The sequence below is a fragment of the Mugil cephalus genome, chromosome 1 (genome assembly GCF_022458985.1).
Source record: "Mugil cephalus isolate CIBA_MC_2020 chromosome 1, CIBA_Mcephalus_1.1, whole genome shotgun sequence".
In the NCBI taxonomy this organism is placed as follows: Eukaryota; Metazoa; Chordata; class Actinopteri; order Mugiliformes; family Mugilidae; genus Mugil; species Mugil cephalus.
This window is the reverse complement of record NC_061770.1, coordinates 33,686,986-33,704,749: the sequence shown is the minus strand read 5'-3', so window position 1 is coordinate 33,704,749 and position 17,764 is coordinate 33,686,986. Positions and strand designations below refer to the sequence as shown.

Here is a 17,764-nt window from a genome sequence, read left to right as displayed (position 1 = left end):
GGGTACTTTCCTAAACCAGCAGTCTTATAAACTGGTATACGACTCGAAAACTGTCTCGGTTTCAAGGACTCTGCAAATTCCACTGAATGACTTCAGTGGCTTTCATTAATGACTTCTGCAGCTCAAGTGCGGGGTACAAAGCTACTGTTAAGCAGTTTCCTCTTGCCCTGTGCAGAGTTGCAAGGGCTGAACCCTAATCCTGCTGTGGAGCAAATCTGTCTTGATGTGTCAGCCCTCTGACATTGGTAGGTCGAAGGGCTGACACTTAAAAACAGTCGGCCGTTCAATCACAATTACACATCAAACATAGAAAGGCCTCAGTTGCCAGTTGGACCAATTCGATTTTCGATATCCAGCCAGTGCTTGCTAAATGCTACAGTCACTGCGATTAGAATTTAAACCTTTGTTTGAACCTAGGACAGAAATGTGTTTTTGAACAGACAACCTGTTCAGACAGAGGGTTGGGGAAAAGGAATATAACTGGGAGATACGAATCAAGGGAAAGGGTGGCGCCTTTGCATTTTAGATGCTCAAATCGCTTACAAGTGAATGAATTATTCATTCGCTCACACAGTCACATCCTGGTGGTGGTAAACTAGCTCAGCAGTCACAGCTGCGCCTACAGTCTCTCCGACCACCCCCAAACATCACTCACTTCATACACCAGGGAGCTTACACATGAGGGCAAGGTTGGGTTAAGTGTCTTCCTCAAGGCCCTAACGGACAGATTAGTGATAGGGTGGAATCAAACTGCCAAACTTTCGGTTATTGGACGATGCTCCCCAGTATTTGAGAATCCCAGTGACGATCGGGACTATGTTACTGAGTACTTAGACACTGATATTTGGACTAGGGGAAATATCACTTGAACATTTATTTAGACTAGCATCCAAGAAGTCAATAGATAAAAATAAAACAAAATCAAACTGTTGCCAATTTACCCAAAATGGTTTCAGTGAACAATATACAGACACAATAAAAGGCTGGGTTATCAAGTCACTGCTCTAGGTATTATAATCACAGCTTCACATTAAAGCTTTATTAGTATGCTCACCATAACACTGCCTTTTTGCCCCCCAACGCCCTTTGTTTTCCCCCGAACCCTTTCCCGTTTGCCTTTCATATCCAATGCCCGCTTGTGTCCCCCCCACTGGAGGTAGTGAAAGTGGTCGGAGTACCCCCAGCTTATCCACCTATTCCGATGGCAAATCCCCCTCATCTACTTCTACATACGTGGCTGCTCCCCGGCATTTCCACGTACCAGGTAGGCCATAACCGCACCGCTCAGCTTCCAGCTCAGCTCAGGATTTTTTTTTTTTTGTGTTTATAATTTCTGTAGACTAGGCTCTCATAACTGATGTGGAGATGAATTACAAGGTAAGGTAAGTTGGTTACACCGTATTAAAAAAAAAGGCTAATCTAACACCTTATGTTAGAGTAACAAACCCAGTTTTAGTTTGGTTTCCTAAGCTGAAAAAATCTTGCTATTGTCTTTTGGTGGTTCGGTTCCTGTGACCACACATCATGGTCAGCCATTGCAAATGTCTGGGTGGTTTTATTGTAAGTTCTTTACAGGTATGTGAATGAATCCCTTTGAAAGCTATTGTTAGAAGTATTATATCTGTTCCGTAACTATTTATAAGTAGGGCACTTTTGTATTTTTATCCCCCACTTGTTTTCCAGGTCATTGTGCAATGGTCCGACTTCCACTTGTAAATGTTGCACACCGATCGGCCACAGCATTAAAACCACTGACAGGAGAAGCGAATAACATTGTGACAGTTCAGTGTTCTGCTGGGAGACTTCCTGACCTGCCCTTAATTCAAGTGGATGTACCATCCACCTAGATCAGACAGGACACCCCCTTCCCATAACAGTGGAAACACGGTTTAGGAACAACTCGAAAAAAAAAAACATGAAAATCAGCACTAGGTGTTGACCTGGCCTCCAAACTCACTAGATCCCAAACTGATCAAGTATCTGTGGGATGATCCAAGGAGGCCCCTCCCTTCAAGCCATAGGACTCAAAGTCCCCCACTAACAACAACCTGTTTCCAGCCACCACAGGACACCCTCAGAAGGTCCATGTCCATTCCACATTCCGAACTGTTTTGAAGGCACAAGAAAAACCTACGCAATATTAGGAAGGTGGTCATAGTGTTATGTCTGATCGGTGTGTAAATCCTACCATCAGTAAGACATTTAGCTAGTACACAATTAGTGATGATGTCAAGTTTTCTCATATCACTCGCAGTTAAACTTGACCAGGCCTCAAAGATGCACGCAACTCTTGATGAGACACTGCACATGATGTCATGAAACTAATACATTTGTTGGTTCATGAGGCCTTAGGTTTTCCATCTGTACTTGAAAGCCCGGACTTCTAGGTTTTGGATTGTCCTCCGAACATCTCCAGGACTGTTTCATTCCCTCCAGTGTTTGTTTATTTCAAAGCGGTCTCTATTCGCCACAGCGGCGACCTGTCACAGGACTGACAGGACCACTTAGGGTAAACTTGTCAGTGCATTCGGACTGGAGTGGATATTAAACGGCGCATCCTTCATAACGTTCTGCTCCTCAAAGAGGACGATCTGTTTGATCCGACATATTGTTCTCATTGACAATTACGCTGTCAGTCGCACAGAGAGGACAACTCTCTCATGTTGGAAGCGACTTAAGTGGAAAAGACTGCCATTGATTATCCACTTAATGGCTTTCGTAGTTGTTGTCCTTATTCCCTTTGTGTGGATATTGTTTCAGATGCTGGCAGGCACTGAAACAAGCCAGAGGAATGACCCACATGTGTTGTCTTACTGAGTCGTGTTTTAATGCGTGTCAGTTGTTGCTAAGCATCTCTGTCAGATGCCCATTCGCTGACACTATAATGGAATATATGAGCATACTGTCCCCATCATCCCCCAGAGCCTCTTCACTGGGGCTCTACATTTGATGTAACGAGACTTGAATTAGCCTTTCCTTCATTGTTATTCATTGAGGCCTTTCTCCTGAAAACTGCTAATACAACTAGACTGTTTGATGTCTGGGTATTTTTTTTCCAGTTGTGATTTCTGATATTATTCTTTGTGCCATTCAATTGTTTTGCATCAAATAACCCACCCCACCCCACCCCACCCCGTTCCAAAAAAAAAAACCAATGGAAAAAAAAAAAGAAATCTATTTTGAATATGTTGCATGAATGCAATTTTTGAAAAGTGCTGATTTTTCTGATGTGCTGTAATAAAAATGACAAATGTCTTGAATCAAGCTCTACTGCTCCCCCCCGTTTGTTTCTCACCCTCCAATAACTGCTAACTCATGCTTCTTTTTCTCCATTCTCTTCTCTTGATTTCTTTCTTTCTTTCTCTCTCTCCCATGTTGGCTTCTTCCATTCTCTCCCCTCTGCTCTGCTCCCATCTTCAGAGGCTCTGGTCAAAGATAATATCTATAGAAAACCCCCCATCTACAAACAGCATGGTACAGTCCACTTCCTCCTTAACACCTCCTTCTCTGGTCTGGTCTGGTCTGGGCACGATGTGTTGTTGCATGTCGCCTGTCAGTCATCTTGTTTATCCCAATTCTCCTCCCTTTTTCTTCTAAGGCCTGCACTTGTCTAGTAGGCTCTATGGATCTACATGCATAGTGCTGGTGTAAGAGCACTGCACCCATTCTAGGTTAGAAAATGTAATAGACAAGATCGAACATTTGGATGGTGGGCAATGTAATGACATATGAACCAAAGGCAAATAAAAAAAAAAAATAAAATAAAAAAATCCAAGGGTTTGGAAGGAAAGAAATCATGATGATACCTCCTATATGACCCTCCTCTGAGAACAGTCATCCTTCCCTGAAATAAAGCACAAATAAAGCTGCTGTTATAAGTCCGCCTAGCCAGTTTAACCAGGCTCTCTGGCCAAACTTTGCAATGCAAAGTTCTTTTGATCCGGGGAATACCTTAGTTGCGCCACTATAACATTCCAGGAAGGTTGGCTTAAGTGGTTATTCTTTGAGTTTGAAGCCTCGCCAGAGCTAAGCAACTTCTCAGTCAATCCAGTGTTGCTGGGAATGTAGGATTTAAAATGGTTTGCCCATTGCTTTATGTAATGAATTACAAGTTAAAGATATCATGTTGGAATCCAACATAATCCAACAGACAACTAAAAGGCCTTTTAGTTGGCTAAAGGTATTATAATAATTTAAGATGACTTCAAACATGTATTGAAGCGCCAGGAGTATGGGAGATAAACTATGTCGACAGTGAAGCCCCTCAGATGCCTCTAGGCTACTGGGATGACATGGTAATGGAAGGAAAGCATGGCAGACTGTCTGACAGGTAGACTGACACAATTCCAATGAATTTGAAGAACAAGACCTGAGACCATTTGGCTTGGAGGATGCAGGCAAATTGATCATTGGACAGGAATAGTGGCGTTAAAACTGAGAATGGAGTTATTTAGTCTGCTTGGGAAAGTAGGATCACCTTTTAATTGACTGTAGAGAAACAAAGACTCTATATGCATAAACAAACAGAAGAAGAAAACTGAACAGAAGAAGCTACTTGGGTTATTGGCGAAACGTTGTAAAGTTGTAAAGTCCATTGGCCTTTCTTTAAGACCGTTGGATATACCATGACCTAGTTGACTGAGAGCCTTCACAGACAAGCCTAAAGAGCCTACTAAGTTCTTGTTGGATTGCCAAACAGCATATGAATGCCTAAGAATGTATTTGTAGCTTAAATGTTTCTTTCTTTCTAACATTCCATCTCTTTTTGTGTTTGTATTTGAGGAGAGAGTTAAGGGCATTCCTCAATTCTGACAAGATGGAAGATACAACATAAGTCCGCAACATGTGGACACCAGCTTTTTTTTTTTTTTTTTTTAAAGTCAAAGAAAAAAGATGTTTAACATGCCTGGAAGTTCCAAACTGTAGCTAGTACTAGAGCAGCAGTTGTAGGTGCCTTAGATACCTGGAAGAAGTTCTTGATTTGGGTCTGGAGGTAACATCATTTACTTGACATTAACTTTAATGCACTCAATTTGGCACAGCGACATATTAATAGTCAATTTCCTTAATCCGATCTATTCAGGACTGCAGCTGATTGGGATCGGGTGTTATTTCGCTCAACAGGTTCATGCATGTCTGCACTCATCTCACCAGCTCATTTGTTGTTTTCAGTGGTGATGCCGTGACTGTGTGTACACTGTGACTGGTCGGGTACATGAATCACTTTGTATGGTGGCATTAGTGTTGTACTGATCACTGTTCTCCCCCTAATCGTTGTTTGTGTGTCCACTGTATGGTGTACGGTATTCACTCTAGTTAGCTGGTATATGTTGCATAATGTGGAAGGAATACACTCTGGGTTACTCGAAACGCATGAACACAGGAGTCCAAGGAGCTTTTATCACCTCGGCCTCACGAGAAACTAGCATCTTTATCAAACATGACAGGTAATTCAGCTGCATATGGCACAGCCCTACAGATTTATGAGCTTTGCTGTCGGCAGGTTAATTATACGCATGATGTTCAGTCACTGACAACGGGTGCTGTCTGCCAAAAAAAGTTAAATTACTGAAGTAATTTTTGACAAGACTACACCTGCTCTGTGAGAATTTGGTCCATTGGTCAAGCCTTGGGATATGTGATAAGCAAGTTGTAAAAGTTCTTTATATTCAGGCATACAAATTCACACAAATGACATTTTGACGCTATCATGGAGCTACTGTACGTCAGAAGCAACATCCTGGTCTGATGACCTCAAAACACATTTAACACTGCATTAGAGTATGCAATGAGCTATAATTGATAATATGGAAATAGCCAGGATGGCTAAATAACATCCAAGGTGGCATCACAACAATGGTACTTTAAGATGACCCATGTGTAAGGGACACATGGGCATGCCAAAAACAAAGTAACTTCAGCAAGTGCTTGAATAAGTCATATATAAGCCATTTTTATGGATTCAGTAGGTTTACTTATTGTAATACCACTCCTAAATTGTCGGTATTTTATCTCAAAGGTGTTGCTACATGAAGGGACCATCATTTGTCCAAAATAGATAGGATTAGGGTTAGGAGTGGACCAGTTTGTTGTTTCAATAGCTGACTTTCTTTCTCAGTTAACATGACTGTACATCACAATAAATCATTTTGTCTACTGGGTAACATGATTTTCCACAGTAATATTCATGGTCATCCTTCAAGAAGCATTGTGTCGGTAAAGGTGTTTCATGACATACGTGGGTGGGTTGGATCTGCAATCCTTCTTGGGACACCATGAATATCCTGTAACAGTTTTTATGGTTACGGACCTGTGGAGGCTCAGATATCTTGTTCAAGCGACCAACAGGTCAAATTCCCACAGTGCATAGTTTAACCCGTACAGTGTTGTCACAAATGCAAAAGTGGGTGCCATCCACTACAGCTCTCTGTAGGTGCTGTCTGCAGCTGATGATGTCAAGCCCTGGGGGTGATTTATTCAGTAGAGTTAATAGTGCAGTACAGTAGCACTGAGAGGCAGATGATCCAGCACATTAACTGTGACATCCTGTAACATCTGACTGTTTTACAGCTTCTAGAACATCCTGGCAGGATGGTGAGGATAGCAAGGTGGGTCAGTGTGTACAACATGTGTGCGTGTGTTTATCTGTCTCTCCATGTCTGTCTCTTTTCAAGTCATTATCTTAAGCAAATACTGTACATCCATTTACTAATGAACTAACTCATACTTTGCCATCATCCACCACCTCTTTCCACGTTTCTCTCCCTTTCTGTCTCCATCTGTCTTGTTCTCTCTGTAGAGGAGTAGTTGGATGATCTTGAAGAGCGAGATTGACGGTCACATGGGTCCAGAAGACCTGGACCCCAGCAAGTCGACCTGCAGTCTACCAACTGACACCTCTCAGCCACGTGAGTAACCATTCACAAGCCCGGGCAGTTGCATAGAAAAAATAATAGCTAATAGTGTCTAATATACTTTTGCCTCTCTATAGATTTTCCCTACAGTAAATCTGCATCTTTACCCGGCTATGGAAGGAACGGCATTTACAAGGTGAGGTTTTCTGTACCAGAGCATGATGATTATGTAGCTCACAAGGATATACTTCACACAATTCACAAGTGCAAAAGAGAAGTTAGACCCTAAGCCTTCCAAGTCTGCTTGATATAGACCAATTAGCCACAACATTAAAACCGCTGACACTAAATATTATTGACCATCTTGTGTTATCCAGTGTTCTGCTGGGAAACTTTTGGACCTGGCATTCTTTCATGTGGATGTTACTTACACATGTACCACCCACCTAGACCAGACCAGACCAGGCACGCCCCACCCCATAGTAGCAATGACACTCCTTGATGGCAGCAGCCATCCCCAGCAGGATGCAGCCTTTTACCCAGTTTCCAAATTCCAAATAGATCCAAAACTGATCAGGTATCTGTGGAATGATCCACAGAGGCCCCTCCACAAGGGAGACCTACACAATATTAGGGAGGTGGTCTTAATGTTATGCCTGATTGGTCTTACTGAAAGCCTTTGGCGCCTGAGACTTTTGACAAATTAATGGGATGCGCTTGTCATCAAACCAAGCATACCTAAAGCTTTTCTGGGATTGGCTTCTTAATTAACGATGGCTCTCTGAGGTGTTTTGAGGATCAAGCAGCGTTAGCCCCGTTGGTGCAGCTGCTGCACCTCCAAGCTCAGTCAGACACTAGTAAAACAGGCCTCCATCTTTACTATGCACAATTTTTTACTTTATCAAATCAACACTTCCCAGTACCACACGGCCTCGCACTCTACCAATTAACACAGGAAACCTCAGAGAAGCCTTTAGGACCATTTAAATGTTTTCTGACGTCTTAAAGTTCGACCTCCTCTGTGCTTTTCCCCCACAGTTATGGTATCAATTTACACAGGGGTCAGTCGGTGCCACTCACTCCCCCACAGGCAGGCCTTCGGTTTATTATGAGGACATTGGGGGTATTTAGTCTATCATGCTACGATGTGATATTGCTCCTCTCCCTGTGTGTTTGTCGAGGGATTGAGGACAGGCAGACAAAACAGAATGTAGAAGGAAATGAAAGTTCGGGACTGTTTTTACTTGCTGACATTACTGGTTAGTCTTGTTGATATGGTGGTTTTAGTGTGCCAGATGTAGAACGGAGGGAGAGTGTTGTTTTCTTTTTCTATTATAGTAAATATGAAGGGTTAGGGTTAGTGCTGTATGTAACATTATCCTTACAATATACACTGTCTCGCTGCAAGTATTTAGCTCACACAGAGACAGGCAGTTTTATATCTATCTAAGAATCTAAATGGATTTAAACTGCGCTGTTGCAACATGCAGGTAATACTGTAAATTACAGGGCTTTACTCTAAAGCCATACTGTGACACATAGTGGTGCAGCTAAATGATAAATGTGTCTAACATAAACCTCTATGGTCACTCATTGTACTACTTTATGGAACCTAGAGTTGGCTACTAGCAGTGAGCATTAAATCCAGTAATTGTAACGCCAGCTGTTGACTAGCACAGTGGTTCTTTTGGCTTCTTTATAAAGTAGAAGATTGCACGGTGGGTAGTAGACATTAGTATCCATGCTAGAGGCCTTCACATGTAAAAACATTTATGTCAGAACCAGGGCTGTCAAAGTTAATGGATTGAGTATTTGTCTTTGGCTACAAAAAATAGTTTTTTGATTTCAGGTTTCAGGCTTTTAGCAGTCAGACAAACAACGTTTTTGCTACAGTACTTCCATCTCTACTCATTCAGAATTTGGTTTTAGTCTTTTGAAACAAAATGATGCAAGCTCACCATCAGAATAATAGATCACCCTTACCACTGATCACCCTGAAGGAATGTGAGTAGCTCCCTTGCAAAACCTGAGACTGCGGATGATCCGTGGCTTTGATGAAGACCAGCAGTGTTCTTGGCAGCATGACGCAGGACATCCGAATGATGGTCTGTTCAATGTATGTGTTCTTGCAGGCTGCTGAGATGGTGGAGGATGAAGTGGATCCAGACTCCCAGAGCTGGGGAGGCATGAGAGGTGAGAGGTGTCTAGGTTTTTTTGATGGGTGCATCAGAAAAATCCATAATATATAATACATACAATACGCCCAGTGCAGTGCTGCAAATTACCTCATCCCATCTTATTTTTCTTGAAAATAAACTGATTATCCTTGGGGTTTGGCTTGTTAGTTGATGAAAAAAAATAGTTTGAATGAGTCATCTTGTGGTCTGTGGTGTTGGCTAAAACAGACCATAAAACAGATCAGATCAGGAAAACTGAGAAAAAAAACGGTAAAGGTTCTGGATTATGTTTTTCTGAATACTAATTCAGATAAAATGCTATTTCTATAATGCATCCATTTAAAATGCTCTAAGTTACACAGAGTCATTCAATACCATCCTGATTGGTTCAGTTCATATCTGTAAGGCTGATGGTGTGATGTTTTTACTGATCATGACCATGGCCGTGGAGTTCCCCAGGGATCGATTATCGTCCTCTACAGTTTCGTTCAAGCTCTATCGTCTTTCTCTGCACCATAGTTACTGAAGTCACAAAGTCTCTTATATTGAAATGATCTCAAGAATGTTATATTGTGTTTTTACAGAAAACACACGTTGCTTGCAGTCTTGCAACATTGACATTTGGATAACACCGGTGCTCATCATTTGGATTCAGTTTCATCCTTCCAAGCTGTGGATAGATGAACATAGATGGTTTCAGTGCACCAGTTTCCAACTCTATTGTTACAAATTCTCACCGGCTCAATGAAACACACACCTTGGCCTTCAGAAAATAACACTGGCCTTAAAGTAAGCCTTAAACTATAAAATGCATAAGGGGCCATATCGTCTTTCCTCTAAGTGTGGATCCAGGGTCAGTTTATAATCCCTGACTGCATTACATATACACTGTTACCAAGTGCACAAGCCCATCTGCTCTGGCAACAGTGTGGAGAGGTGATGTAATTTTTCCAGATGCAGAATTACTGGCTTGTGTTTACAAGTGCATGTGTGTACAGTCCTGGTGGTATCTGGGGAAGAGTGAGCTGAAATGATTCCAATCTCATAACAGTGTGTATGTGTGCAGAGCAATAGTGAATAATGCTCCCTGACGCCTTCGAAACTCAATATTTCTGAGGAGATTTGGGTCCATGAGGTGTAAACTAAATTATGCAAAGTAATTGTTCCACAAAATTAATTCTCCCCCTCTCTCTCTTTCTTTCTTTTCTTCCCCAGAGTACAAGGTAAGGGTTTGTTCACACTTTACAAATATATTTTAATATACTTGGCAGTTTTGCTTGGACGTTGAATTATAACTGTATTCCCTAATAAATGTGCCACAATGCGTACTTTGTGTGTGCCAGGTCTACCCTTACGAAATGCTGGCAGTGACGCATAGAGTTAAAGTGAAGCTTCCCAGAGACATAGATCGCACCAGACTGGAGGTGAGCTCGAGTCTTCCTCTTCCTGATCTGTCGCTTCACCCGTTCTGTCCGCAAGTCATTAACCATTTTGAGAAAATCTAAAATTGCAGCATCAGTTGAAGTCAGGATTTTGTGGTTTGGGTCGATCAGCAAGGTAACAAAGTCTGGTGGGATAAAAGTGTCAGCCAGAGCTTAGAAAAGCGCCATCTCCTATGATTTTTAAGGGTGGATAAACAGTTAGCGAGGTTTGCAATGTTTTCTGTCAGTCTGCTCACTTCTGACTGACCTGATGACTTAGGTTGAACTGTTGTCAAGTCCAGTGAAGTCAGGGATAAAACTAGGGCTGAGTTTAACAAATCCCCATGAAGCTTTCATTCAATACTGAGTTTAGCAAACAGAAAACATGATGGAAAATGTGGGGAAACTTAGTATATATTTCTGTAATGGGTTCATATTATTCAGACCCACTGAGTAATGGTCACTGAGGAGGCCAAAGTTCACAGAAGACGACATGTTGAAGAGTTATTTATGCACTGAGGTTGTTCTGGATCAAGTATACATGCATGTCAAATCCCAGAATTTACTTATCTTTGGGATTAGACATATGATATACTGTACAGTAAAAATATTATGTAGTTCAGAGTGGTCAGTGTGAGAGTTCCCTAAATATCATTAACTTTTAGAATAGGATGATATATATCAATTCACAAACGCACTGTAAGGCAGGATTACCAAGTGGGCGAAGTAGGCAACCGCCCATGGGCCCCAAGCATCCGAGGTTTACTTTACATGTTCTACTTCTGTCTACATAAAATGATTAATTGCTAATTTGTTGAAAATGTGTATATTTTAACTATGACAGCTCCTCCATTCTCCATTGCGAGGAGACTGTGAGGCTACAATTTACATCTGACAGTTATTTTCTCTAATAATCAACAGACTGTTCAGAGTATAAATTTCCAGCAAAACAGAGTGCTCTGTTTTGTCTGAGGACTTACAAATAATTTTTCTTGAAATCTGCAATGGGTGTAAACAGTTTTGAATTTAGATGGTCAAACAAAAGCTTGTACCTCCTCGTTCATTTGAAGCTCAAAGAGGTCCTTAGTTACAACATACACTGATAGCTTAGGCAATGGTGTTTTCCCAACTCTGTGGCAACGGTTTGGGCCTTTCTTGTTTCAACATGACAGTTCTCTTGTGCGTGAGCCAGCTCCCTAAAGAAATGCTTTCCAAGCTTCACGTAGGATAGAACTTCACTGGCCTGCACAGAGTTCTGTGCCCAAAACCATCCAACACCTTTGGGTGGTATCGCTTGACCCATAGTCGCCATCTGCAAGGCCTCATTAATGCTCTTGTGGTTGAAGTTAGATTTCTGAGTCTAATGGGTCGATCTAATTTAATTCGGGGATGTAATCTATCTATCTATCTAATGGAAAACCTGACAAGGAAAAAGTTAAAGATTGTTTAACCAGTACTTTAGTGCCCTACAATTAGTAAAATAAAGACAAACATGTTCACCATGTATTGTTAGAGTGACCACATACTTTTGTCTTCTGCATTGTAATCTTTTAGCTGAAGAAGTGAAGTTGACTCAATAAATTGAGGGGTTTTATTGAGAAATGTGAGTATAATTGGTGGTGGTGGAACTTTCTCTAGCCCTGGGTCGTAGCAAGTTTAACCACATGCACGTCCTACAATAAAAAAAAATAAAAAAAATCAGCATAATTGGACTTAATGTCCCGTAATAACTAATTTCCTGCAGCTGTTATTCTTACTCTATTCATTTACAGATTCTAGAACGTTCATTAACTTCTGCTCAGCTGAAAACAGGAAATGTATGCAGTTACTAAAGTAACCCATTTAAAAACTTCAAACTGTGGTTAGCCAGTTGTTAGAGGAGCAGTTTTTCCTCCAAAAACACCCTCTTTAAAATATTTCAACCTTCGGTAACCCTAACATGAGAACTCTCTGTGAGCCTTTGGGTTGTGGGAATAACGTCCCAAGAGGAGTCGAACCGTCGGGATACCGAGGTGTTACTGACGCAAGAGATCCCCTCTGCGGTTGGGAATACAAGTCTAGGGTCGTATTATCAATAGTGTGCATAATTGTGTGTCAGGGTGAAATATTCCAACGTCTGCCGATCCTTGACCCCAAACTGCTGTAGGTTTACCCGAACTAATCGGCAACTAGATCCCTACCAAAACTCCAACCCAGGGCCAAGGTGGCCGCACGTTTCCATGAGGCGATGAAGCGAAGCGTTCTTACTCGCATTTAAACACAGAAGTAAGACACTGTGGTTCATGCAAATCAACATATATCAACTGTCAAATAGGTTTTGACATCAGATAGTTTGTTGTATTTGGAGTGTAAGCGCGTTCAGTCCTTACTTTTATTTTTTTTATCATTTTAATGACCAAAGTTCACAAATATTTCGCATTCCAAAATTTTTTTTCTCCAGTGAACATTATGACCACTCAAAGATTAAGCAAATGAGTCCCATAAACTAAATTAGCTTAGTCTGACGGGTCAATTTGGTGCTCAACAACATCTCCATTTGCAAAGTATGAGTAGCACATTCAGCAGCTCTTGGGCCATCACAAAAAATAAGATATAACATTTAACTACGATAGAAATGGAGTTTTTGCATTAGTCCATCAAAAAGTCCCAAGTTCTCCATTTTGCAAGGTCCCATTTTTCATGTACACTGATCGGCCACAACATTATGACCACTGACATCTTGTGACAGTACAATCTGCTGGGAGACTTTTGGATGTGGGATTTGTGAGGATACTTAGACGTGTAGCACCAACCTTGACCAGACCAAGCATCCCATAACAATGATACTCCTTGATGGCAGCAGACATGCACAGCAGGATACAGCCTGACACAGGCACACACACACAATAAAAACACTTTAGGAACGACTCAAAAAACATGAAAAAAAGCACAAGGTTTTGACCTGGCCTCCAAGTTCACTAGATCCCAAATTGATTAAGTATCTGTGGAATGATCCCCTCAACTCATAGAACCAAAGGCCCCCACCAACAACATCCTGTTACCAGGACACTCCAGGACATCCTCTGAAGGCCCATGTCTGTTCTCTGATCAGTCACAATTGTTTTGGAGGCACAAGGGAGACCAACACATTATTAGGAAGGTGGTCATAATGTTACACTTGCTAGGTCAATGTTGATTCTAAAGTGAATAGTTGTGAGTCTTTCTGCAATAGACTTGGGCTTATGTGACCCTTGCTAACCCACTCCAAATCTCTTAAGGGTACTACCGGTTTAGTCCAGACATTTGGTGTTGTTTTTCATCAAAATTTAAACATATCTGCCTGAGAGTAAAACACTGCTCAACACTCCTGTTGGGTTGATATAGAAAGCAGCTTATTGGCTGCTTCACAGCAACAGTCTGCTTTTAATTTACTATCGCTAGCATCACAGAAACGCACCAGCTCTGTGCACAGAGCAGGAAACCTTTTACAATAAAGCAGCTTATGCTTTTGTTCTGGATCTAAATCAAATCCATGCATGTTTTTTGTTCCATGGTATATTTTTTGACATTTACAGAGGAGTTATTGTGGGTTGGCATCCCAAGCCAAGCTGGGCTTTGGATTTTGTTTGGAGGAACTTCTAAGGCCCAGAATTGAATTTAGTGCGTTAAACCTCAATACAGAAGGCAGTGCAGCGGCTACTTATGTGCCGAACACAAACATCTTAGGGTTTGAAGTCTTACGTGTGAGTCCAGACTGAGAGTGTGAAGCTGCTACTGATTTAGTGCACAACACAACTGGGTGAATAAGTAATTCTGGCCTGAAGGCAGTAATAATCCCTCTTCTTCAGGTAGGAGTATTTATTAATTGCACCAAAGAACCACATGGTTTAGTGGCTCAGTGCAACATGTGCTTGACGCCAAGTGTAAATTCAACAGGGCAGGGAGGATTTAGTGATATAGTGGATTTAGTTCCATGCTCTTCAAGTTCAGTGTTATTCTTTGAGAGATTGGGAAGGTGGAAATTTAAAGAAGGGATATTAGCTGTGTCACAAAATCCAATTTCCCTGCCCTCCTGGAGCAAACTAGGCTTTTGCACCTTTTTTGTCCACTTTGCCAAGAACAAATCATGTTGTTCAATATATTAATAATGTCTAAGGATTCTAAATTGGCTGTTGTTGCCACCCAGAGACGGGGATACACACGTCTCTGGGATAGGCTGGGATAGGCTCCAGCACCCCCACAACCCCGCAGAGGACAAGCTGTTACAGAAAATGAATGAGTGAATAATGTCTCAGTTAGATAGTTATTCTAAACTTTTGAGTTCACACTACCTGTCTCATGGGGTATTCACACTAGAGTCACCTTTGCAGTGTCACTCAAGTGCACCCTGATGTTACGAACTGGGTGTTTGGAGGGGTGTAGACTGTACGCATGACACGGCGAAAGGCAAAGCAAATGCACTGGATTGGTTGATGCATCACCATGCCAACGAAGAGACCCAAATATTCAGCTCAGCTTTCACGTTTTGTGTTTTTGTGTTTCATTGAAAATATGTAGTAGTTTGACGTTCTGTCTTTGCTAGTGCGAACACACCATTAGGCTACGCATTAAATAATGTTGTACGCTAGGTAGCCCAACGATAACCATATGCAATAGACCTTGATAACAGTACATGGTATTTATGGATGAATGTTTCTAACCAATTTTAATTGTGTAGTTTAGACAGTTAGCTGACTTGGCAACAGTTCATGCTATTGTATTATATCAGCAACTAGGTAGCTGGCTACCATACTGTCCTACTAAAACAATTGTATGGCTGTGTAAACATTTGAGTGTTGGTAGACGTTTGGACCAACCTGTTCTGGAGACTCTTTGAGGGCAACTACCCAATAGGTAGTTCCCACACTCCCCTGAGAACCATGTACCTTCAAGGGCATTTACACATGGAGCTCACCAAGAGCTGTTCCTCACACAGCTAAAGTTTTACCAGTGTATTTGTGTATTCGAACAGTCAACGTGCACTTAGGTCTAGACCAGTCACAACCAATACAGAAATTACTCAAGGGTTCTCTTGTGCTGCGTATGTACCTATCCTCAAGCTGGAGCTTAATTAAGCACAACTATAAAACAGTTCATTTAGTCCAAAAGTGCCTTTAGTTTGTCTAGTAAGATTTTTGCATTATATTTGCATCAAAACTCCAAAGGAAGGATAGACCTACTGTATGTTTAGCAGTATGCTGATCATCCCTCTGAAGCCCTGTGACCGCCCAAATCCTTACTAAAATATATGTTCTTTTTCCTTTAATTTGTGAAGCATATGAATGTTGTGTGACCCTGTTAGCACCACAGGTGTTCTCTTCAATAAGCATCCTTTTCTGCATTGTTTTTCTTTTTCCAGAGACACCTATCTCCCGAAGACTTCTATCGGGTTTTCGGCATGACCCTGGACCAGTTTGACCGCCTGGCGCTCTGGAAGAAGAACGACATGAAGAAGAAGGCGCGCCTTTTTTAGACAGAAATAAAAAACAAAATCGCCAAGCAACATCTCAACAAGCATCTGGAAGACAACAGAAAACAAAAACAGCCTATCAGAAACATCAATATATGCACCGCCATGATACCCCGACTTTCCACCCGTGAAACGCCATGCCGTCTGGCCCGTGAGGTCACGGAGAGCCGCTCCGTGCGCCGACATTTTCACAATGCTGAGGCAGCATCTATAGCTTTTCGTATGCCGTGTGGTGCGAATGTTTGACTGTAAACCTTTCAGGAGAGGATGAGGAGCTGCGTTTGCATGGCCTGTGTTGATGCTCCTCGTCTTCCAAGTGGTTTCTGCATCCAAAACCCCCCACCCGACCCTCCCTACCTATCACCACTGCACCAACGCTTTTGTACACCCTGACAAAATGAAAAAAAAAAACAAAAAAAACAACAGCTTTTTCTAATTCTAATTGTAGGCCTTTCTCCAAGTTCCTGTGATCCTGACAGGTTTACTGCTACTCTGTCAGTCCCGACCTATCTCGCTTTCTATCTTGTGTTTGTTTTCCTCTTTGGGAGAGTTTACGATCTTGTCTTTCTCTGTCCTGTCGCTCTGTCTTTTCCCTACGCCAAGTGACTGTTACATTGTACGCCCTTGCCATTACTGTAGGACAGTGAAGAGATTGCAGGCTTGTACACAATGAATGTTTGAGTGTGTCATGGCAAACAACTGGCATAGCTTTTATTTCAAAAACGCAACCGCCAAAAAGCAACTTATCATGTGCTTTTGTTTTTGATTTTCGCTGATGTTCTTTTCCAGATACGTTTGAATTCAACTCCCTATCTAACTAAATCCTTCAGTCAAATCAGAAACTGATAGGAGAGCAAAGAACCGGATAGCAGCCACGACACCGGAGAGAATCGCTGATAGGGCGAGAGGGGGAGGGCTGGAGTGCAGAAGGTTTTCAGGGTGTGCAAAGGTGTCAAACATGCAGTAACTTGCACTCACATCAATGGGAAAAAAAGTTATTTTTATAAGCTATTTTTGACTTCTGGAAAGCATCATTTCGCCAATCATGTGACGCAGCTGAGAGAAACCGCGATTTTGTTACGAAAATAAAACCTCTCGCCGACTTTGTTGTGCTTCACATACCTGCAGCAGCACTTAAGCATAACAACTGAGATCTTGCTTGATTTAAAAACAAAAGAAAAAACCCTCAATACTCTGTTATATCTTCTCAGATAGAGATTTAACTCGTTATATGTTTGTTGTTTGAAAGCATTGTTGCGTACAGTAAAAAGCTACACATTTAAGCTGAAGTCCACCAGCTTTGCTTGGTTTTTCCGGACCGTAAATTGATCAACCTGTCAACTAACATACCTTAAGATGTATGTGAACATATACTGGACATATACCAGATATATCTGTCTGTATACAAGCCATGGTGTATAACTCTTTAGGCATGCATGAGGATGGGAAAAATGGGGTTTGTCCGCTGACCTCATATTAGAAATGTATGAAAACATTATCATCAATGTGGTTTGAGTGATTGATTATTTTCTGGTCAAATGAAATCCCCGGGTCAGTTGCTTACATACGCTTGTGTTAGGTATATTTATTTAAATGCAATTTTGAGGAAGGGATTTTATTTTGAAACCTTAATGGGTGTCGTGTCAAACACGTCCCAGAGGAGAGCGCCGTGGAAGAGAAACATATCAAGCGTTGAGTTTAATCCGAGTGTCAAATCAAATGTTGCTCCTGTAAGTAACACACTAACTGTTGTCATAAAATCGTCATTGTCTTCTTTCTAATACTCATCTGCTATTAAAGTGCTTTATCCAAACTACAGAGTCA

General features: G+C 41.6%; 1 protein-coding gene across 18 annotated transcripts in view; it reads left to right on the top strand.

Annotated features, from left to right (window-relative positions):
• The window catches only part of ablim2 (actin binding LIM protein family, member 2), an 89,072-nt gene extending 71,308 nt beyond the window's left edge, over positions 1–17,764 (top strand). For 14 of the 18 annotated variants that reach the window (XM_047570723.1, XM_047571161.1, XM_047570782.1 and 11 more), the window contains 9 exons: positions 1,157–1,264; positions 3,421–3,474; positions 6,571–6,608; positions 6,800–6,908; positions 6,992–7,050; positions 8,987–9,047; positions 10,247–10,254; positions 10,375–10,455; positions 15,830–17,764. In XM_047570723.1, coding sequence (XP_047426679.1) covers positions 1,157–1,264; positions 3,421–3,474; positions 6,571–6,608; positions 6,800–6,908; positions 6,992–7,050; positions 8,987–9,047; positions 10,247–10,254; positions 10,375–10,455; positions 15,830–15,943 — 632 coding nt within the window. In that variant the 3' untranslated portion in view covers positions 15,944–17,764. The remainder of the gene's footprint in view (positions 1–1,156; positions 1,265–3,420; positions 3,475–6,570; positions 6,609–6,799; positions 6,909–6,991; positions 7,051–8,986; positions 9,048–10,246; positions 10,255–10,374; positions 10,456–15,829) is intronic. The other 4 variants (XM_047571005.1, XM_047571248.1, XM_047571759.1 and 1 more) reach the window with 2 other exon arrangements.